This window comes from Piliocolobus tephrosceles, chromosome 10 (genome assembly GCF_002776525.5).
Source record: "Piliocolobus tephrosceles isolate RC106 chromosome 10, ASM277652v3, whole genome shotgun sequence".
NCBI classification, from domain to species: Eukaryota; Metazoa; Chordata; class Mammalia; order Primates; family Cercopithecidae; genus Piliocolobus; species Piliocolobus tephrosceles.
In genome coordinates, this window is record NC_045443.1 from 104,486,791 (window position 1) to 104,510,919 (window position 24,129).

Consider the following 24,129-nt stretch of genomic DNA (forward strand, 5'->3'; position numbering starts at 1 on the left):
ATGGTGATGGGGTGACTGTACGCCATATCCATTTGTCTTGGGTAACAATATTTTTATGTTGCATATTTTACTTTCCCAATTGTACCCAATCCCAATGCACAGTGATGAGGGCTGAGGGAAGGATCTCTGAATCCTTTCAAAGATGTAGCCTAGACCTCAAATTTGCTATGGAAAAGCTACCATACCATTCATTCCTACTGAGTCAGTGGCTTAGTGAAAGATCAGTATAACCAGTCAGCCCTGGGAAGTCATTAGATGAAAGATGAAGGATCCGGGTTCAAGCCTAAAGGACACTTTTACAGTATCTAACTGAACATGTTAACCAGTCCAAAGGTTATAATATTATTGTTGTGAGAAAAAAACAGGTGAAAACATTTATAAGAGTATCACAAGTTATTGGGAAACCCATTATACTTCAGTGGATTATGAACTATTCCAGTGATGCTGAAATCTTGATATAAGATGCACTCCCAGACTTTAAAAGAACTACAGAGCTTCCTTCTCAGGGCTATCACAGGCTCCATCCATTTTAACAGGCATTTTTTGAAAAGCTCTATGTTAATTAAAATGCTTTATTTATATACTAATTTCTCATCCCATCTTTCAAATGTGAAAAGGAATTAAATATGAAATGGCTAATTTAAAATGTCAGGATTCTTTTTTCCAAGTCAACCTTACATTAAGAGCAGGAATCCTGTGCCTAAGAAATGGTTCCCAATTATCCAGTCTTGGGTTTTGTTATACATTGTACAGAAGTCAACAAAACAAGTATGTAACAGAACCTGCCTAAATAGCAGCCGCCCTCATTAAAAACAGAGAATTAATCAGGGGGTGATTGAAGGAAGCAATGCCTCATATGTTTCCCCCCCTTTTCTTCTTTTCTAATCATAGAACAAAATATGTTATATAAAAGGATCGGAACTATTATGCAGTACTCAATTAGAGGGAGGTGAATAGGTCTCTAACATGCTGTTTTATCAAAAGAGCAGACTGGTGTTTGCATGACTGTTGTTTCATTACAGACCCTGTCATTAATTCCATGTGTCAATACTGCCCTGTAGTACACAGAGCAGACAAGAAAGAAGAGCCCTTGAAAACAAGGGAATGATTTTTGAGTCGTTATCAAGCTAAGTGGCAAGCGGGAAGCTGAAACTCGTATAGGTAAATTCGAAGGGACTCTTGGGAGATCTGCAAGTGGGAAACAAGAATGCATTTTACCAACTGCTTAATTATGTCCTGTTTTTCAACAAGTACACTTGAATTGAATGTTTTGTTTGTATTGCACAAAAACATGTGCTGTGGGCAAGAGTATTCTCTTGCTTTCGGGTCAAGTAAGGTGTTTTATACACATACACGTCTGACCTATTCTATAATGTGCGATTGGGTATGTTAGTATCTGAACCCCAATTTTGCACTGTCATTTTTGGGGGAAAGAGTCGTATAGGAACCAGAAGCCCTAAAAAGCAGAACCTTCTCTAAGGTTCTGAGAAGTCATATAAGCCCAGGCATCCCAGAGTATACCATACTTATAGGGAAACGGTGGCTCAGGAAAATGTTAAAATATATCTGGAAAAAAAACAGACCAGAATATTTTAAATATGGTGTAAATTCCATATCTCCCATCCCTAGCTCTTTAAGAAATTATTTTTTTGGTTTCCATTAGCAGTCCCAAGGGTTAGGCTGGGGCAAAATAGAGTTTCCTTTCTTGGACGTGCTTTATCTGTGTCCTCTTGCCTGGCCAAGCCCTTGTAGATTATGGTTCCTTATCGTTTAGTAAGATCAAATTTCTAAATGATGTTTCGTTCCAGTTGAACATTCTTGGAGGCTTATCTCTTCCCTGGCCAGATGCCTGATCAGATGAGAAGCCCGCCATGATACTGTCACAGTGCCTAGAATGGGCTCTTTATCCAGTAGACATCACTGTACTTTTTGATACGAGGGCAGTCTTAACTTGTGTTAAGGCCTGTGTGTAGCATTGAAGGTAAGTATGAAGGAGTTGTTGCTATGTGAATATCTTAATCCTGATACACATTTCAATATACAGTATCTCCGTTTTGCCATGATATACATATATCTGACACATAGCCATCCTTTTTAGATAGGACCTTCATAATTTAGGACCAGTAACTCTTTATGAAATGGCCTGTTTATTGAGGGCCATGATTGAATTTGGATCCTTTTTTGTAGCACTTGCCATTGCTTTGGTTTCCCTTTGTAATCATTTTAATGATATGCTGGTAGTCTTGCAGAAAGGGCTTTGGTCTCAGTGTATGTCTGTGACAGTTTGGTAGGATGCTGTGTTTGACTCTTAGGTTTAGAATACCTGCATTAGAAACAAAGGCTTAGTAATAATGAGTTTGGGTATCTTTAAAAACCTAGCAGCTTTTTAAATAGATCAAAATTATTTTATAGCCCAACACTTAGCCTCTTGAAATTAGTGTAGAATATTGGAGATCATCTTGTCCAACCACTCACTTTATAGATGGGGAGACTCAAGCCCAGAGAGGCAAGTGACCTGCCCAAGGACACCTAGCAAGTCAGTGGAACATCTGAGACCAGAATCTAGGTCTTCCGATGCCCCATATGGAAGAAGCCTAGTCTATACCAGTTAATGGTTGGGAATTCCAGGCTGTCTGGTGAAAAGGGGGCTTGACTTCTGCTGAACTGTCAGAATACCTGATGATATTAATTCATCAGGAAAATAATTACAGTTAAAATAACATGAGAATGATTCCTGACAAATGGTCTCCACTTATGCCATGTTTACTGAGCGCCTGCCGTGTGCTGTGTTCTGTACTAGATACTGGCAAATCACAGCCTGAGAAGACATGGACTCTGCCCTCAAGTTGCTCACAGTCTAGTAGAGAACAAGAAATCTCTGGAAAGCATTATACAGAATTTCCTGTGGAATGTTAATCCTGTTTCTAACCCTGTAAATCTTGGTGATGAATGTGAATCTGTACCCAGAGATTCAGCGTTTTTCTTCATGGTTTAGTCATTAGGAGTCCCATTAGACACCATACCTTTTCTCTTCAGGAAAATGAAAGATAATATCAAGCACAACTAAATTTAACTCACAAACACTTATTGAGGATCTGCTGTCTGCAAGGCACTGTGCTAGACACATAGGGATATGAAAATTGAGTAAAGCATAGACATTCTCTTTTTAAAATATCAGAGCAGTAGTATTTCATAGCTTTCCAGCTTTGTAATGACAGTTATTTTTAATATCCTTAGAAGTGGGGGTAAGAGGGCGCTCTTGAAATAGAAAACAAGAATACCTTTGTACTCAAGTCCAGACTTGTCAGCCTAGGATTTAAGGTCTCCATTCAAATCCTCTTTTATACCTCATCTCTTTTGAGTTTTGTTTTGTTATTTTTTTTCCTTTATCTCAGCCGAGCCAGCCTGCTTGCCAGTCCCTGCACACAACTAACTCTTGCTTCTGTGCCTCTGCTTGACTAATTCTTCTGCTTCTGGGATGCCTTTCTCCCTGTGAATCCATGTCCATCACTGCCATTACAGTCTGGCCTCTGAGTCCACCTACTGCAAGGAGCCTGTGGTCAGCATCCCTGTCTCCTCCTGTGTCCCTGCCACATGTACATAGTCCATATGACTGGTGAAGGAATATTTCTGTGGTGTTCATTAAAGCTTCCCATTCTTTGTCCACATCTTGCTGATCTAGATACAACAGATTGCAAATGCAGTAATCCAAGATTATAAATTAAACCCAACCAGGTCATTTATCAAGCCTTTTAGGAGTGAATCTCTGTATCAAATATTTCATTTTGATATTTGTGGGCCGCTAGTTGGAAGGATAGAGGAAGAAGATGAGAAAAGTTAGGATGGGGGTATGAGAAATAAACCTGGGGTCAGTTAGAACAAACAGTCACACATCTGTAAATGATCCTCTCCTTCTACTCCCAGACAGGACAAGAAATCTCCTTTAAAACCAATTTCAAATACAGTAAGGGTATACTGACAAATTTTAAAGCTTAAAGAAAGCAGGGCTCTGCCTGTTAATCATCTCAAGCTTGTTGATCTGCTGTTCTGTAATTCTTTCAATATTGTTTAATGTGTGTGTGTTTTATCTTCTGAACTGACTAAAAGCTTCTTGAGGACAGGGACCATGTCTTTTATTTGCCTCTGCATATTCTTCCCCCACTTAATCCCTAACTAGCATGGGAAAACCTTCTGTAAGCACCTGAGGGACAGGAACGGCAATTTGTGGGTTCTAACTACATGCCAGCCTAATGTAATACTACACACTTTGTATGTATAGTAGCCTTTGCCCTCATCACAACTTAGTGTGAGGTACGTGTTCCTGTCCTAATTCTACAGATAAGGAAATTGAATTCAGTGAGTTCATGTTCGTACAGCTAGTGACTGATCGATCCAGAATTAGAGCACAGATCCGTCTGACTCCAAAACCCATATGTGCTATTCACTATACCACAATAATAACAACAAACATTTGTCCTTTACAGTTCACAAGTCTTTGGTCTACATTTTTATTATTATTACTACCACTACTTACATCTTCGCTAGTCAGTAGGTGCAGCCAGGATTATCACGACCCCTATTTCACTGGTAGGGAAACTGAGACTTGGAAGCTTGCCCAAGATCACACAGCTGGTAAGTGGAGGAGAATCAGGACTTCAGACAGACTTCCTGACTCCAGATCTTTTTTTTCTTTCCATGACGTCACATTGCTGCCTTAATTCATTTGCACAATGCATGATTGTATGGCCGTTGTTCACTGACGCCTTTCCTACAGAGAGTAGAGCCATGTGGAGAAGAAAATACTTCATACCATCAGAGAAGCTTCCATTTTAGTGGGGGTTGATACAAAGCACCCAGAAAGTAAATGCTTGAGAAGAATAGTTCACAAGTAAGAATTAAAATAATGGGCCCATTGTTCCTTAATGAAATCCTATAATTTGGCCATAAAACTAATTTAATGTTTTTAATTATTTCCGTAATTGGATTAGGGAGCAGGGATAAAGCTGATAGACTTACTTGAAAATATTCTTCCTGGGTTTAGATGTGAAAGTGCTAGATACTTCATACAAGTTAGTAGCTAGCCCCAGAATCATCTTTTTATCATAAAGAGATGCAGTAGCGTTAGTCTCAGGAGTGATGGTATATCCACCCAGCAGTTTATCACTCGATAGAATCTCTCCAGCCCCATCTGCCAGTCCTACTTTTACCTATCCCTACCCTTCGGTCCCTACCCCACACCTGAGTTTACCAACCCCTTCAGACCCTCAGTGTTTCATTCCCAGCAGGTTCTCCCTCTTCTCCTTTTGTGTCAGTTGTTAATATGTAGTATCCAACATCACAAAGTCCTTTAGCACAATCGGTTAGAACCAGGAATTTATTTAAAATATAGAGATATGATTTATGTCAGTGCTAGAGAGAAGTTTTAATGGAAACATTGTTTTTAGCTCTCCACTGAACATTTCTACCTCGTTATCATGTAGGCACCTCAAGCTCTTCAGGTCCTAAAGTATTTCAGCTTCTCCCCACCAAATCTCCATCTGCTATGTCCTGGTCCCATTGAATAGAGTCACCATCCACTTGGTCATCTGAGCTGAAACAACAGGAACTCTCTACTTAATACTCTCCTTCTCCAACCCCTTTTCCTCCCAGTGAGTGGTGAGATCTACCTCAGAAATGTTGCCTTTTCTTCCCACAACATCAGACTTAATCCAGCTCTCTGTCTCCTCCCCCACACACTATTATGATGACTCCCCCAATGACTTGTCTATCTGCCACTAATTCCAAAGTGTCTATTATGCTGCTGCCAGAGATACTTTCTTATAAAACAAACGTAATCAAACACTCTTTACAGAGTGAAATCTAAGCTCCTTATTTTGGCATTTAAGACATTTTTGACTATTGCATCCCAAACTACCCTTGCAGGCTTACCTCCTGCCCCTCCTTCATTGAACCTCACCATTCCCCAAACACTGGGTCTTTTCCTGGCTTCATGAGACCCCAGAGATACAAAAGATGAGCTGACACAATCCAAAAAGGTCTGAAAGATACCGAATCACACACGTCAGTGGGACCATTCAGAACTCTTTACAGTCTCCTTTATCTGAAACGATCTGTGCCCGTCTGCCTAGTACAGGGCCACTCACTGACACCTCATTTGGCAGTGCCCTCCCCAGGCAGCCTGGTCAGTGTTTCATCTCCGGAGCTGCCACACTTCTTTGTTCATAATTCTCTTACAGCATTTACCTCATTCTGCTCGAAATGACTTTTGCATATATTTGCTCCTCAAAGGCAGCAGCTGTACCTGGTCTTCCTTTCTTCCCAGTATATGACATAGTTCCTGTCACATAGTCATTGAACAGGTGTTGAAGACATGAACTCAGCGTGCTCCTCCACTGCAGTTAGGGCAATTAATCCAGATGCGGTGGGCTGCAAAGATCACTGGACTGGGATTCAGGAGACCCATGTCCCAGGTCCAGCTCTACAACTAGATATGTGACCTTGGATGAGTCATTCAGTCTCCTTTATGAAAGAAGGGGGTTGGACTTAATGATCTCTAAGACCCCTTCCAACTTTAAGTTCTATGATTCTGACCCCATTTCTTGGATTGGGAAACACATTTCCTCCCTCATAATGTTCAGGAGCCTCAACTTAGCCTGTCAGACGTTCACATTTCCCAAACAAAGTTTTCAAACACTTCGAAGTTGTCTACTGGAGCTAGCCAGAGCTCTTCATTAGGCTCCTGTTTTCTTATCCATTGACCACTGAGCTGTTCTCACTCTTCCCCAGGAGGCTTCACTGTGTCTGTAACGCCGTTACACTACTGTGTGACTGCCCCTTCCCAGGAGGGAGCCCTGCTTTCTGCTGGCCTAAGGGACAACTGTGAGGAGGGAGTCATTTCCCTTCCATGCAAATCTCAGCAACATTATAGCTGCTGCCATGTGGGTTTTTGGTTATGGACATGTTTTTGGGGGGTGTGCCCATTTCTGTCATAAATAAGTTTTAAGCAGTTCATAGGGGCTCTTCAAGGCCACTCCTAAGTACAGTGCTGACCTTTTTAGGGATGGGAGGACTGGAGTTAGCAACTCAACAGGTACATTCACCATAATCTCCATGTAATAAATAAGAGCCTATGAAAAGATTAAACAAATCTTTCCTAATGCTTTTTGATTGGCTTAATCAATAATTAATCATCTTTAGATGAGGCTGTAACTTGTGGAGTAGATATAATTGGATTAGCTGAAAAGCGGCCATTGGGGAGCTTTGAAGAGATTAAAATGGCTGTCAATCCCATAATTAAACTGCCACAAACAAAAGCAATGGTGTTTTTTAAAAAGGAGGAGGAGGAAAGAAAGAGTGAAAGAGAAAGAAGAAAAGAAAAGTCGGGGAGAGAGTTGGGGAAGGCCAACTAATTTGAAATGAATCAACAAATACTTACGTATCACTTAGAGATAGAGGCAAAATCAAAACCGATAGACTTATTCCATTGACTGAAGTGTATGCATATCAAATCAGCCATTTAATTGTATGCTCCAACCACTGGGGCAGGTGAAATTTTGGTAGCTTCAACTTCTCTAAAACAAAACCAATCCACAAACAGAAAAAAAAGAAAAGTTAATTATTCAAAACAGAAGAGACCTGCTCCTTGTCCTGAGCCCATTTAGACCTTGACTTTTCATACTTTTAATTGGCTTAGTAGGTTTGGCCTGTGTGAATGAAGTCTTTTATCTCCTCTTTTTCTTTCCGTGCCCCTTTCATCTTTCCTATTACAAACACACAGAGAGAGCTCAAGGGAAAATACTTTGGTTTTTAAAGACTTTTCTTTTTAAAAGGTTGTGGATTTGGGCGGGGGGGAGGGATGTGTATGTGATGCTGGTGAATACTTTTTTTCTCTCTCTCTTTTATCTCTTTTTCTAGAGAGGAGTTGCTTAAACCAATGGGACTAAAACCTGATGGGACAATAACGCCTTTGGAGGAAGCACTCAACCAGTATTCTGTCATCGAAGAGACCAGCTCTGACACAGACTAAAAGCATCACCTGCTCAACTCTCAATATTGCTTTATCAGCATCTTTTCTCTGTAGCTCCAGGGGAATCTTTTCTCTAAAACATTTATGCCCTTGCTTTGGCTAGAAACACATTAACTGGTTTACTCATTGAGAATCCAGCATATTTAAGAGGTGACCCTGTGATTTTTGCGATATTGAGGCATTCATACAGAGCTGCAGTTAGACAGGGTTACAGGGGCTAGAAGCAGAAAAAAAATTCCATTTCATCAGGATGGAATTGAAGGATTTTATTCTACAAAGCGGCCCTGGTTGAATCTGGCAATTCTTTTTGCCACGTTTCTTAGCAGAAGATTTAGCCATGTCCTTCCCCTCACTTGTGTGAGTGGCCCCTTCTGAATCTCTCCAGCAGCCAGAGGCACATGAGAAACAGAATGAGCTGGTAAATAAAGCCTTGGGCAAGCGACTTCTTAGATCAAAACTCACCAAATGGAAGCCTAGCAGCTGCTCCATAAACCTAGCCCCATTCTTCATATCAATTTTGTATAAATATATGGAAACACACACACAGCCTCAGACTTAGAAACTGATTATACTCTAAAAGTTTGTATGTCGCTTAGCTAAACCCAGAATACATGTCTCCCTATGAAGAGTTACAAATGATGGTTTAGTTCTCAGGCAGCTACAAATGCCTATTTATTCCCTAATGTACCTGAACACTAGTACCATAGAACTGAACCACCATCTGTATCAGTGCATGGGGAGTGTGCATTCTGAGGCCTAACCCGGGGTGCCAGGAACACACACATCCTCCATCCCAGCAGAGAGAACGGGGACTCCCTGAGTAATGGGAGTTCTTTCGTGGCCTCTGCTTGGGGTGGGGGAGTCAGCAGCACCCATTTGTACATATAGGTCATTCATACATCACATTTTAAATTGGGAACTGTGTGTGTGCTGGTGTGTGTGTGTGTTCTACGTTTCTACCATATGTGATCAGTTTAATAGTAACTTTATTTATTTAAAAAAAGAAACACAATTAGTTACTGTTAAACTGATAAAGGCTGTTTATTTTTACTTTTAGAATTGGTCCTATGGAGAAGTAGAAAGTGAGTCATGCACTAGACAGTGGGCCTAGCTCATCAGCGGCTAAAGTTGAAAAGGGGTTGGTTTCCTGTATATATATGTATGTATATACACACGTACATACATTCATATATATATACATATATACATAATGTGCTTAACCACTGCCTTTTAAAACTTTAAATAAAACATTGGGGTTGATTCAATTTGGCCATCTGTGTGTGTTTCTTTATAGATACATGGGCTAAACAATACTATTTCACAGTTTATGCTTTTTAAAGTGCTTTTACATCCATTGTCCCACTTCTAATAGCCTTTTTAAGGACAGGTAAAGTACATGGAGCATTATGAAAAGGTCATTTATCCATAAGTTACCTCTCTGGCAAAGCAAAAAACTCGGGAGTTGAGTTGTAAAAGGCCTTTCAGCTGCCAGAAGAGAGGTCACAAAGCTTCTTGCGACTTACTTATGGGAGAGATCTTCACGAATATCACTCTTAGACTCTGAACTGAAATTTGCATACGCTTCCAACATGTTTTATTAGCTGGCTTTGAAGCTCACAAAAAATGGCAAAGAAAGAGGCTGCTAGATTGAAGGCAGGCATACTGAAAGAAGAGAAAGGCCAACTGAAAACTAGATAGTGAGATGAGAAGAGTAAAACTTCAAGACGGAGCAAATCTGGGACTATCTCCTTACCAAAGGATACTCTAGTTGACCCAGAAAATGTGTGTATTAACAATATGGCCCATAGACTAATTCTCATATTGGTGACCCTGAGTTTTTTTAAAAGAAGAAATTAAATCCAGAATGCTTTATAAAAGGCTAGGAAGAAGACAATACATGTTAGAATTTCATCCAGAATATTTGAGGGAGAGGTGAGTGAGTGACCCAGGTTTTAACCAACAGCAAAAGAAATGGGCAATTCATAATTTTAGATTAAGTGAAAAAAAGTTTAGAAAAAATTCAAGTATTTTTGTTATTTCATTCTACAAATGCATTTTTAAAGTATTTTTATAATTTCTATAATCAAATAGCTTTGGCATGCATGTCAGCTTAACTAAATGAAGATGTGTTTAATGAAATGCCATCTTACCAGCTTTCTTTATGCAGAGTAAGTGAACAGTCCTGTTGCAGTAGCTGTGCTCTTCTGCTTTCAGTGAATTCTGTTTCATTTTGCATTTCTCTGCACTGGGCACTAAGCTTTGTTTTTGAAAAGAGAATTTGCGGGGAAGAAGATGAGTGTCTTCATCTGGCACACGGAAAAAGAACTAATATCTGTTAAGTGCTTACTACATGCTGGGCTTTTTATGTATGTTATCTCGTGTAACCTCACCTTATCGCATATGAAAGATCCTCTCCAGAAAGCTTGTGAAAGTTACCCCACGTCACAGCAAGGAAGAGTCCAACTCTGGTGGCCTGATTCCCAGCACCACTCCTTCCTTTTCCCCACAGCACACCTGGGCCCACACTGTGCCTCCTTAGGGCTCTGAAATGCTGGGAACAGAGTGGGGTGAGGAGGGTGGTCATTCTCAGGCCATTTTAAGCAATAACTATTTCAACAGAACTAGTTTAAAGAAGTTTTTCAGCAGGGAAGTGACCTGGAGTGGAAGTATGAGTGGGAAACTTGTGTGGTCAGCACTGGATTTCCAATGAAGACCTGGAATCCGTTAGGATAGGCCAGGGACCAAGGCTGCAGACTGGCCCCTCTGCCCACAACTCTCCTGACCTTGGAAGCAGGGTACGGAGGTGTGTGTCCTAAAATAAAGCATTGGAGCTGCTGCTACAGAGGAACCATCACCAGATATTGTGACCCTTTCAGATGCCCAGTAGTCCTGGGAGGCAGGCAGGGCAGGTGTTATTATCCCTCCTTAATTAATGAGGACACAGACTGAGGCAGTACTAGTGACTCTAAACACCCCCTTAGTGCCACATCAGTCTCGCCACCTCCCAGGACTAGGTGTCACCTGTCTTGACCTCTTCCCCTCTGATTATAAAAGTAATATATGTTCATTGTGGAAAGTTTGGAAAATGCAGAAAATTAATAATTTACCCCAAATCCCACCAAACTGAGATCATCACTGTTAATGTTTTAGTGTATTTCCTTCCTGTATTTTTTCTATGCATATATAATTTATTTTACTACAAGATTGGGATCATGCTGTATTTACAGATTTGTATCCTGCTTTCTTTAACATATTGTGAGCATTTTCCCATGTCAATAAATATTCTTCAAAAAGTAATGGCTATATGATATTCCATTATGTGAATTGTGGCAGACACTGCTAGTTTCCTTCCCAATATTCTTTCTAACAGAAGACATCATGACCACCACGCCCATCAAAAAAAAAAAAAAAATTTAAAAAGGTGGTGCCTGCTGCCTTTCTAGAAGGCAGCGTGAGTTGTTAGTGCTGAAGAGCAGCAGGAACTAGGGGCGGCACCAGGAGGAGCAGACTTGCTCTGCCACACAGCACCAGTCTCACGGAAGCCTCGGCAGCACAAGTCAGAACAGCTAGAGTAAGTGCCCAGATAACTAGTTTTTGTCAAGAAGAGTTATTTGAAGGGAGCAAGGGTGCCAGGTGACTTAGAAAAGTGCATTAAAAAAAAAAAAAAAGACATCAACCATGTTTAGTGTTTAGTCAGTTATTGGCATTAATTTTTTTGGAGATACTCACTGCAGTTCCAGAAGTGGATAACACACAGGGATGGGGAGTGATGTGTGACTCTCAGGAAAAGCCAGGTAACGTGTCAATAGTTGTATGATAAGCACAATATGGAGAACAAACTGTTCAAGGAACAAATTACGGGTGAGGAAGGGAGGTATTTGTAGCAACTATGAGAAGGTTTAAGAAGAGGGAGAGGTTTCTGGAGAAGACTTTAAAGTGATGTGACTCTGATGCACTGTGTTGAGTCTCTGCACCAGGTCTAAGAAACATCAAAGAGTGTCAGAGCAACCTTTCTTAAAGCGGAGGGGACTGGCGATAGTGAAGCCTACGTGCCCTGAATTGTAGACAATGAACATACTGTCCCGTGCGTCTAGAACGGGGTAAGTGATGTAACATTCTGAGAACTGAGAAAATAGTCACTCCAGTCACTTTCTGTGTTCTGTGGTCCAGATAAACCCTGGTTGAGAAAGGCTGTTCTAAGAGAAAAGATCAAAATTATTCTCCAAGGCTTCTGGAGTCAGATTTGCATTTTCTTTTAGTGCAGCACAGTGAAGATCCTAAGCCCCACCCTGCAGCGATATCCAGATCTCAGAGACCTCTACCTTTTCTGCACTGAACTTCACAATAACAGCTGCAAATATTTGTTGAGCAATCACTGTGCCACACACTTGAAGTTAGACTGTGCACTAACATGCACTAATATGCACAGTCTAACTTCATAACAATCTTGAGAAGGAAGCACTGTTATAATAGCTTCCATCCACTTTTCAGACATAAAGGTGTTAAGCACTGTGTGCAAGCATACAGCCTTCTCTGTTTGCTTATCAGCTGATACACATAGCAAAATTTGAACTCAAGCCTGATGCCAGAGTCCATATAAATACTATGGGAAAAACAGAATCGGGAAAACAACACATTTTTCTTACTTCATTTCCATATCTCACATATTTCTTATCTAGCTCCCATTTGGGAACTAGCCTCAAACCTATACTCCCCAGCACACCGATCCATATCAATTTGTTCAGTTAACACTGATTGAGCATTGACTGTGTTCCGGGTACTTGGCAGTGTGCTGGGGTGTACAAACATAGCTGAAAGGTCCTGTCTCCTAAGTGCCCACAGTGTAAGAAGTCCAGAACCAAAGCCTGTACTAAGTGTTACAGGATGCCGGGATGAGGTGTGGCTAATGCTGGCCAGGAGGATCGCAGAGGTGAGTAACAAAGTTCTGTAGGTAACATACACATTTTCCATCTACTAGAAAAAGGCTGTTGCTACCAAAGAACTGGGTCAAACCCAAGCTCCTGGGCAAAAGGTTTACAGAACACCAGTTGTTGAGTGTGATGGAAACAGCTATCCCATGCCTCATGGCTGGACACATGAGCAGCAGCCTTTCAGACATGAAAAGGACCCCACCAGGAAGAGCACTCTGGCTGCCGTATAGAGAATGGATTGGTGAAGGGACAGACAGAAGAGACCAGACAGAAAGCTGTTGCCTCCACATGGGAGGGGCAAGTAGGGCCTGGACTAGAACACTGGCAGTAGATGTAAAGAAGGGAATGGATTAAAGAATATTTCAAATATAAAAGAAACACACTTAGATCTTGGAGAAAGGCAACAAAGAGCTCAATTAACTCATGGGAATGAGAATGTCCAGAGAAAAGATCATCGGAACCATTGGCTCCCAACCTGTGAACTAAACAACTCTGGGTTTGGGAGCAGGAGAGTGGGGCTAAGAGTTATTTCAAGGAGTCTGCAAATGTGTGTGGTCACTAAGCATCATCTGTATACCAAATAATTCCCTGGCCATGCAAGGACTCCTATTGTACAAATACTTTATATATACATATTGACATGATAAAAGCTCATTTGTGCAAGTTACTACTGCATTCTTAGTATCCTTTTGCCCATCTGTATTTTCTCAGGTAAAACATGATTAGCCACTATTATGCGAAAGGAGACCCTGGAAAGTTCAGGCTTTAGAAAAAGAAATTCTCATAATTTAAAAAACATAACTCTTAGTAACAAGTATCAGAAACTCAAAATGAACTTGCTTAGTAATGGAAGAACATGCATCTTTTGTAAAGAAAAGAGGAGATGAACAACCAAGCTGTGGAAAGAATGGAGTGGGGTCTCAGTCACAGCTGAGACCTGAGTCTTATTACAGAGGAGATAAAGGGATTTATAAAATCCATGCTCAGTGATGTCATGATGGTAACTTGAAGTCAACTGTGGTGGTAATGTTGACACCATGTGAATCAGCAAACACCACAAATTAGAGCTTGTATTCCCCTGGAGAGCCAATTTCACATTTACCAGCAGTCACTGTAATATACGCTGCAGAACCCCAGAATGGCTTAGGAATCAGAGGTACAGTAACATCTGCAAATAAGGGTGTGGGTGGGCTTTAAAAATAGGCAAATTCCACACTCCCACTGGCCCCTTCCACACACACTCGCAAGCGTGTGCATACAGCCAAGTGACTCCTAATCCACCTCCCCAGCATAAGCCGGGAGTTTCCCTGAGGAAGTTAATTCAAAAGTCTCTAGACCCCCCAGACTGGGGCATAGAAGAAGACAGGGGTACCTTACTGAAAACAAAAGAATCTGGTAAGAGACCTCACATTGAAGCACTGGATCTTCAGCCTCCTTCCCTAGTCAGCTCTGAGAACACTGGCAGCCAGGACTCTTCTAGCTGAGAAAACTGACCCAGAAGAAGAGATACAGAGACTGAATATTAGGAATCCTCCAATGAAATGCCCAGATCCTAGCCTTTTCACAGTCACTGAAGCCACCATTCATTCATTCATTCATTCAACAAAAACACACTGAGTGCTAATATCCCAAGCACTGCAGCAGGTGCAAAAGACACAATTGCGAACAAAACAAAGACCCCAACCTCACAGAGCTTTTATTCTTCTGGAGAAAGACAACAAATAAATCTAAACAGCATACCGTACTGTCACATCAATTGATGATAAGTCCATTGGAAACAAAAGCAGAGTAAGGCCCAGGTGGAAATTTTATCAAGGGTCATCAGGGAAAGCCTCTCTGATAAATTGCTTTTTGAGCTGAGATCTGAAAGAAGTGGGAGGAAAAAAGCCAAGTGAACACTTAAGGGATGTTCTCTCCAGGCAGAGGACACGGCAAGTGCAAAGGCCCTGAGGCAGCAATAATCCGGATATGACGGGAATGGCAGGGTGGCCAGTGCAGCTGGGACAAAAGAAGAAAGGGAGAAGGAGACAGGAGATGAGGTCAGAGAGACAGAATGAGTCCACATCACGCAGGCCTTGGAGAAGACACCATCAGCTCACACAGAGCTCCCAATCAGGTTTTCTGTGTCTCACTCGTCCATGTGGAGGGACAGTCCACAGGGTCTAGACCCTTGAGGAAATCCTCTCACATGAAAAACAGAGGCCAAAACAAACCAAAAAACAGGGAGCCAAAGAAAACGTCTACGAAACCATGATTAATTATCATAGACTTCAGCTCTAAGAAAAGAGCAGAGCAAATAAGAAAGAACTAAAAATAAATAAACCTAGAGCTGAAGAAGGCAATTAAATAAAAGAGAATTAACTGATAAGCAGTACGCTGGGTAGTGGTTCATTTATTTTAAAGTGCAGTCATGAACCACATAATGACATTTCAGTTAACAATGGGCAGCACATATGCCCATGGCCCTATGAGATTATAATGGAGCTGAAAAATTCCTGCAGCCTAGGGACATTACAGCCATCGTATCATCGTGGCACAATGCATTACTGACATGCTTGTGATGTTGCTGGTGTAAACAAACCTACTGTGCTGCCAGGCCTATACAAGTATCACACTTAATTATGTACAGAAGGCTGGGTGCAGTGTCTCACACCTGTAATCCCAATACTTTGAGAGGCCAAGGAAGGAGGATTGCTTGAGGCCAGGAGTTCAAGACCAACATAGTTCAAGACCTCCCACCTCAGCCTCCTGGGTAGCTGGGACCACAGGTGTGTGCCACCGCCAGGCTGGAGTGTAGTGGCACAATCTCGGCTCACTGCAACCTCCGCCTCCCAGATTCAAGTGATTCTCCTGCCTCAGCCTCCCGAGCAGCTGGCACTACAGGTGCACACCACCATGCCCGGCTAATTGTTGTATTTTTAGTAGAGACGGAGTTTCACCATATTGGCCAGGTTGGTCTTGAACTCCTGACCTCGTGATCTGTCTGCCTCGGCCTCCCAGAGTGCTAGGATTACAGAGGGCTAGGCGTGAGCCACTGTGCCCGGCCACAAAAAAAGTTTTTAAAAGTAAAAAAAAAAAGAAAAAAGAAAAAATTTAAAAGTAGGAAAAAGCTTATAGAATAAGAACATAAAGGAAAATATTTTTGTACAGCTGTACAACGTTATTTATGTTTTAAGCTAAGTGTTATTACAAGAGTCACAAAGTTAACAATTTTTTATAAAGTAAGTTACAGTAAGCTAAGGTTAATTTATTCTTGAAAAAAGAAAACATTTTTTAATGAATTTAGTGTAGCCTAAGAGTACAGTGTTCACAAAGCTTACAGGAGTGTGCGGTGCTGTCCGACGCCTTCCATTCACTCGCCACTCACCCACTGACTCACCCACAGCAACTTCCAGTCCTGCAAGCTCAATTCCTAGGAAGTGCCCTGTACAGGTGGACCATCTTTTATCTTTCATACTGTACTTTGTGCCTTTTCTATGCTTAGCCGTGTTTAGATACACAAATCTCTCCCGTTGGGTTACAGTTGCCTACAGTATTCAGTACAGTTACATGCTGTACAGGTTTGTGTTCTAGGAGGAACAGGCTATGCCATCTAGCCTAGGTGTGTAGCAGGCTAGACCATCCAGGTTTGTGTGAGTACACTCTGTGATGTTCGTACAATGACGAAATCACCTGATGATAAGCTTCTTAAAACGCTTCCCTCTTGTTAAGGGCTGCCTGACTGTATACTTGAGTCTCAGAAAAACCGATAACATACTGAGCTAGACACAGAGCATAAATATCACAAATATTGTGTGAAATTGGACAGTACCTGGGAGCAATCCAGCTCCAGGACGGTCAGAAAACTGAAGCCAGAGTTTCAGGCTTCTTACACTTCCTGTGTTTCCACTTTGCTTTCTTTTGTTTTTTATTTTTTATTTTTTAATTTTGTTTGTAGAAACAAGGCCTCCCTATGTTGCCCAGGCTGGCCTCAAACTCCTGTGCTCAAGCAATCCTCCTGCCTCAGCCTCCCAATCCCTTATTTTTTAGTAAGATTTTTTTTTTTAAGTTCTCACCAGTCTTAACCATGTTTAGGAGAGCTGTGGAAGGAGAGTTTTTCTAACTGGTACAAAACAGCCTGGAGTTTTTTCTAAGCTTGCACAAAAATGCTTGCTGTCATCATAACCATCATCATTATCATCATCTTCATCATCATCATCATCAAACAAAGCCATAACAGTAGGAACTGAACTGTGAGAGCATGCTGAAGGTAGAACTCAGGAGAACGGAGGTCTCAGTACTATATTAGCAGCTCCATCCTCTGGAGAATCTTCTTTCAGAGTTAGATCTTAGAGATCCTCATTTATATTTTATTTGTAAAGTCCAGCCTTCCTTTTCATTACCCCTGCTACATCTGCAGCCTGTTACACCTTACACTTTTTTTTAAAGTGTAAAAAGTGTTGCTTTCTCCAGTGCGAAGCAGGAGATAGACTCTCAGGAAAGAAGATGTATGTAATTATTACATGCATTATCTCAATACTTCCATGGATAGGTAAGGACCTTGTAACTGATGAGAAACTGAGGTTCATAGAGATAAAATCACTTGTTCAAAGTAAGCGAGCTAGAGTTGGCAGAACAGGGATTTCATAGTCATCTGTATGACCCTCAAATTATGTTTTTAGTTACTAGATCACACTGTCTTATGAGATGATTTACAGTCAATTCTTAAGAAACCTGTGCTAAACAACTACTCTCTTTGATTTGGCAGGCTGGCGAGAAGGGAAGGAAGGGAGGAGAGGGAAGGGAGGGAAGGAGAGGGGAGGTAGGGGAGGGAGGGGAGGGGAGGGGAGGGCAGGGAGGGGAGGGGAGGGGAAGAAGACGAGGAGAGGGAAGGAAGAGGAGGGGAGGGGAGGAGAAAGGATGGGAAGGGACAGAAGCCATCATCAACCAGTCTCCATTTCTCACCTGCAAGTTCTCAGGAATAATAAGAATAACAAAATGCAGTAAGTTACTCTGACAGTTGATGCACTAAGGGCGTTGTATGATTAATTTCATTTTAGTCCTCACAACAACCTTATGTCATTCCACTGCTTTTATTCCTAATGTACTGATGGGAAGTGGTGGCTGAGAAGCTTAGGTCACTTAACTACATAGCAGTAGATTTGGAATCAAAAGCAGATTGGCAGATTCTAAGCCATGCCCTCTACCCACCAAAGGACTCAGCACCCTGATCCAATATGCCTCTTCTTCATGCATCTCCATCTAGGGACACTTTCTAAGCATCCCTTGATACCATTTCTAGTTTTGAATCTGAATGTCTTGGAAATCTGTCTAGCCATCCATATAGCCCAGATAGCATATCCTGGGGCTCCACCTCCTGGTTCAGAATCAATTTCATCAAATATTTTCCTTGACCACTGAACACCTGCCAGATTCACATCCCACACATGAGCTCATTGACTGCCCATAGCAGTGCTGTGTGGTGGAAGTTTCTCCACTGTCATCCTCATTTCAGACTGGGGTCCTGTGGCTCGGAGAGGTTGTGTTCACAGAGCTAGTGCACTGGAAAGCCAGGACTTGAGTCCAGCTCTTTGGATTCCACGTCTCAATCCTTTGTATCATGTAGACAGCTGGTTCTCAGGAGTGGATAATCCAGCCCGCCTCATTCCAGTTGCATTAGAAACTTGGTCCTATTTCCTGTGGCTCAAATCCTCGTCTCAAGCCCTACTTCATTTCCCAGAGGCGGAGCCTGGTTCACACTGTAAGAGGCGGTAACAGGGGGTGGGGGCTGCGCAGGAGTGGGTGGCAAGGGGACACTTTGACCATCACTCTGAATATGGTATGTTTCTTTCTGCTACCTCTAATCTCTCACCATAGTCCCAACAACAATCACATCCATTTATCTTCAAAATCACTGACAGAGTGTCCCCTTTGGAAGAGCAACCACTTCCCTTGCCTACCCTACCAGCATATCTGTTCCACCCAGACCCTCCGCTCCTGGCCACACCCAGCCAATCCAGACACACATCAGGGAACTGTCAGGCAGCCTTCATCATTTGGAAGTTTTTCAGCAAACATGAGAGTTTCCTTTACACCAGGGTTGGGAAAACCATCCCATCCTTAAAGACCGGACCACAAGCCTCTTAGTCTTAATACTTGCTGAAACAGAGGTAAAAAGTAAAAAGGGCTTCTTAGTATGGGGGCACCATCCTTGGCCTGGCAAACTTATTTCCCATGCTCTTCACTGTAGAGAGAGGAGGGAGTTGGAGACGGAGTGTGTGGGTTGGTAGGAGCTACCGCCTCCCTGTTTTTCTTGGTGTCAATTAGCATAATTTAAAAGGCAAGGGGAAAAAACTGCTTTCTATGTGACTGCTTTCGCTTTAAACTTGTCCGACTTTGGAGGCTGCTTATGGCCAAGTGACCCATATTTTAAAAACATTTACAATAAAATGATGTATTTTCTTTTTGTGCCATCAGCTTCCCTTATGAAAAGCAGAAATGCTTTAAAATTGTCCCTTTTTGTTAGCAGTAATGGCTGTGCTATATTTCAGCTCATCCCCCTCGTGGGCATAGAAAGGGAAGGGTAATAAAGGGCACAGCTGTAGGCACTTTATGGCCTGCGTGGGGGGTGGGGTGGGGGGAAGGGGAGTGGAGGCAAGAAACAGATTGACTGTGTGTCAACAAATGCAGCTGGGAAAGAGAAAGCTCTTGAAGACCTCTGCAACTTAAAGTCCTGGATAAATGATGTTCCTATTTGGAAAGGGAAAAAAATGCAGGTGAAATTCAATAAAGGATGGCTGAAAAGAGAAGGGTTCCAAAGGCCTTTCTCTGCAGCTAGGCAGCTCCCAAGAGAAATGAGCAAAAGTGGCTATAGCCCACAGGGGTGGGGGTGGGAGGGGGGCTGCAGCCCAGAGAGGCAACAAAGGCCCATCCCGGCCAATGCATTACAACGCCAGGCTCGGCCAAGCTGGGCCCTGATGAGATCCGCCAAGTTGGGGGTGGAAATGGTCGATTTGAAAGAAATGCCCCAGGAAACTCTGACACAGTTATACTTCAGGGCATGCTCATGCCTTGCATTTGAGGAAGAAAAAGGCAGAAAATAGATGACCCCTTAGGGCAGAAGCTGAGTCAGGTTATGATAGAAAAAACATTGCTCTAGGGGTCAGGAGACTTAGATCCAGCCCTAGCTCTGGCACTGACCAACTTTGTGGGGTAAGCACGTCCACGAGCAGTGTCAGCCCTGGATTTGCAGGCCCTTGATTGGTGATGAAAACTTGCCCTTCCAGCGTCTCCCTGGAATCTCACCAACACCCGGGGAAGCAAGTTGGGATCCTTGGCCCCACAATCTGCACATAAATAAACGAAGTCTCAAGGAGGGAAAGTGCTTGCCGAGGGTCACACGGATAACAAATAGAAAAGGCAGTGTTTTATCTCCAGGAGAACCCCTTCCTTCCTTTTCCATTCCATTAGCCTTGGCAAATGGAGAGAGAAGCTTTCCTTTATGAGAACCCCATAGGGAAAGCCTCCGGGAAGAAGTAGCTGTGTCTTCTGGGAACTAGCACGTCCCACAGAGGTTGCTGGGCACCAATTCTAAAGCAAATTATATCTGTTAGAAAGCAAAGAGCAGCCGGGTGCGGTGGCTCATGCCTGTAATCCCAGCACTTTGGGAGGCTGAGGCAGGTGGATCATGAGGTCAAGAGATTGAGACCATCCTGGCCAACATGGTGAAACCCCATCTCTACTAAAAATACAAAAATTAGCCGGGCGTGGTGGCGGGCACCTGTAGTCCCAGCTACTCGGGAGGCTGAGGCAGGAGAATCCCTTGGACCCAGGAGGCAGAGGTTACAGTGAGCCGGGATCTCGTCACTGCACTCCAGCCTGGGTAACAGAGTGAGACTCCACTTCAAAAAAAAAAAAAAAGCAAGAAGCAGAAACCTCACTCACTCTGGCTTATATAAGAAGCGAATCTCACAACACCTGGAAGCCCAGAGGGTTGGTCTAGCGGCTCCACGCTGGTAAGGAAGCATCGCTCTGCTCCTTCACTCCAGAGAGAACTTCACCCTGAAACTAGTAGCCAAATGGCAGAAGTTCCAAGCGTAACACCCAGACATGACAACAGCCAAGAAGATCACCTTTCCCTGCAACTCCCTCTTAAGAGTAAGAAACCTTCCCGACAGACCTCCTGAAGACTCTTTGGACAGAATTGGGTCATCTGCCCGTTCCTGAACCAATTATCAAGGGGAGTGGGATTACCCTTGGTTAATAAAAGCCTTTACATGGAATCAGGGCTCAGGTCAGCCCTCCCCAAAGCCCATGGTGAGGAGTGGAGACGTGAGAAAATAGGAATCTGCTGGAAAGAAAGTTGTAGAAACAAATTTTGGGTAGGCAACCAATAGTGACCACTGAACCAATGGCATCCACTAAAGAGGTTTGAGAAATACATGACTCTATGTACCTGTTGGAATGGCTAAAATTAAAAAAAAATGAAATGTGCCCCCAAAATGAGACAATGTGTATTAAGTGCTTAGCATAACACCAGGCACATGGTAAGCAATCAATAAATACTATCTGTCATTATTATTGTTATTATTATCATTGAGATGGAGTTTCGCTCTTTGTTGCCCAGGCTGGAGTACAATGGCGCGATCTTGGCTCACCGCAACCTCCACCTCCCGGGTTCAAGTGATTTTCCTGCCTCAGCCTTCCCGAGTAGCTGGGATTACAGGTATGTGCCACCATGCCCGGCTAATTTTGTATTTTAGTAGAGATGGAGTTTCTCCATGTTGGTCAGGCTGATCTCGAACCCCCAACCTCAGGTGATCCGCCTGCCTCAAACTCCCAAAATGCTGGGATTACAGGTGCGAGCCACCACACCTGGCCAAGAGTCTGCGCTTCTAACCAATCACAGGTGAAGGCAGTGATGCTGGTCTGCAGACCACACCTTGAGAAGCAAGGCTCTAGGTCTCAGGGAAGGCCATGAATCAGAGGAACTGGAGAGAAATGGAGGGGAGGGGTTCTGCCACAGGTGGTGGGAACAAATCTAGAGTGTAATGTTCCAAAACTGTTATCAAGACTGCATTTAAAGTTGGTGTCACTTAAGAAACATAGGTTACAGAATGGTTACCACATGTTAGCAAGAATTAGACAAGACTGACTATACTGTTGTGATCAAAACAACAAACAAATATGTAGTGTGTTTTTAAAACACTCAATTGCTCTGCCATCTTGTTAAATACATGGCCTTATGAGATAGATTTTAGCATTATCCCCATTTTACAGAGACTTCAATGAATTTGCCCAAAGTCACCCAATCAGCATAAGTGACTAAAACTAGATTAGATTTCCAGCTTGTCTAACTCTACTTTTTTTTTAATCTTTCAAGTTTTTATTTAAGTGCAATGATCCAGGATAGATTTTAGACCTTGTTGAAAGGAGCCACATCCATGCGCTATACATAATCCTCAAAAGCAGCGATCTGCTCCTCCAGCATATCTGTTCCAACTTTATCATCTTCAACCACATACTGTATTTGAAGCTTCTTAAATCTGTATCCCCACTGGAACTAGTTTAGATGAGGCCCAGACTAAGCCATCTGCTTGAATGCTTCTGACGCATTCCTTTAATTTCACCCTATCTGTCTCATGATCCCAAGGGTTCACATCTAGTAAGATGGAGGACTTGGCAACAAGTGCAGGGGTTTTTTTTGTTTCTTTTAGGTTTGACGATCCTCTCTAATTTTTGCACTTATCATGTATTTTTTCTTCTATTGATCTTATTTTACTGTTTTTTTTTTTTGGTTTTGTTTTGTTTTGTTTTGAGATGGAGTCTCACTTTGTCGCCCAGGCTGGTGTGCAGTGGCATGATCTCGGCTCACTGCAACCTCTGCCTCCTGGGTTCAAGCGGTTCTCCTGCCTCAGCCTCCTGAGTAGCTGGGATTACAGGTACCCACCACCATGCCTGGCTAATTTTTGTATTTTTAGTAAAGAGTGGGGTTTCACCATGTTGGTCAGGCTGGTCTCAAACTCCTGATCTCAAATGACCCACCCGCCTTGGCCTCCCAAAGTGCTGGGATTTACAGGCATGAGCCACCATGCCTAGTCTTAAGTGAAGGTTTTTTGGCTTTCTTTGATTCATATTGTGCAAGGCGTTCTTACCTTAGCCTCTTTGCTTCTTTACTTTCCTCCTCATCAGATCCAAGGAGATCAATTTCATCATCATCTTTACTATCTGTAGCTCCACTTCCTGTAGTGTCTTCCACATTAGCAGGACCATACCTGCCCACAGCTTTCTTCACTCCTGGCAGTCTGGCCTTTTCCTTTTCATAAGACTTGATCTGATTATAACAACGTAGGGCATGACACAAGTCAACAAGTGGTGGGCTGGACACTGCTTCAAATACTGCCACATGTGCTTGTGATGGTACATACCCCTTGATGGTTGCTCTTGTCTGCCAGGTAATCGTTGAGCACCTGAAGGCTAGCAGGGCTTTTCAAGTCTCCGAAACCCATGGCATCGTCGGCTGTATCCAAGAGCTGGGAGCAGCAGAAAGAGTGCAAGTTGTGTGTGCCCCGTACTGAGAGAGGAATTTTTTTTATTCCTCTAACAATTTATCACCCAAGCTTCCACTCCCCAGCAGAAAAATAAGTAACCTTGTTTCATCTGTAGACCCAGAACCCGTCTTTGACTGACTGTTGCTCCCACTTGCTACAGCAGGACCTGAGTTCCAACAATGCCCAAAGTGTTTCTGGAAATCCCCATAAAGTATGTTGCATGTATTCACAAAATTAAGATAACCATCTGTAGAGCTTACGCTATATATATCCAGGTCGGTGTTGTTTCAACATTTCTTCCTCCACATCCTCACGCCCATACCTAACATCCAGCCACACTTCCCTAAGCACCATTCCTGGAACATCGGATGCACCTGTTATACCTGCCTCAGCTCCTCTTCAGTGATGAATCCCAACGTCTCTGCTTGGTGAACTCCGCTTTCAAAATTCATCTCAAAGTCACCTCCTCTGTGAAGCTAAGAGTGCCTAGGAAAAATAAATCAGTGATTTTTTCCTTCCATTGTATCTAATTTATTAACCAACACGTTTTATAAAGTGCCTGCCCGGAGCCAGAGTATGAGGATTAAAATGAATGAATAACGTAGAGCTTAGCTCAATGCCCAGCACCCTAAAAACACTGCAT

General features: G+C 42.6%; 1 protein-coding gene and 1 pseudogene across 1 annotated transcript in view; one reads left to right on the forward strand and one right to left on the reverse strand.

Annotated features, from left to right (window-relative positions):
• The window catches only part of RIC8B (RIC8 guanine nucleotide exchange factor B), a 122,376-nt gene extending 111,057 nt beyond the window's left edge, over positions 1-11,319 (forward strand). Inside the window, exon 8 of the mRNA XM_026454622.1 lies at positions 7,915-11,319. Within this exon, the coding sequence (XP_026310407.1) occupies positions 7,915-8,026 (112 nt within the window). The 3' untranslated portion in view covers positions 8,027-11,319. The remainder of the gene's footprint in view (positions 1-7,914) is intronic.
• Positions 11,320-22,351: 11,032 nt separating this feature from the next.
• On the reverse strand, positions 22,352-23,444 carry LOC111540821 (annotated as a pseudogene).
• Positions 23,445-24,129: the final 685 nt, after the last annotated feature.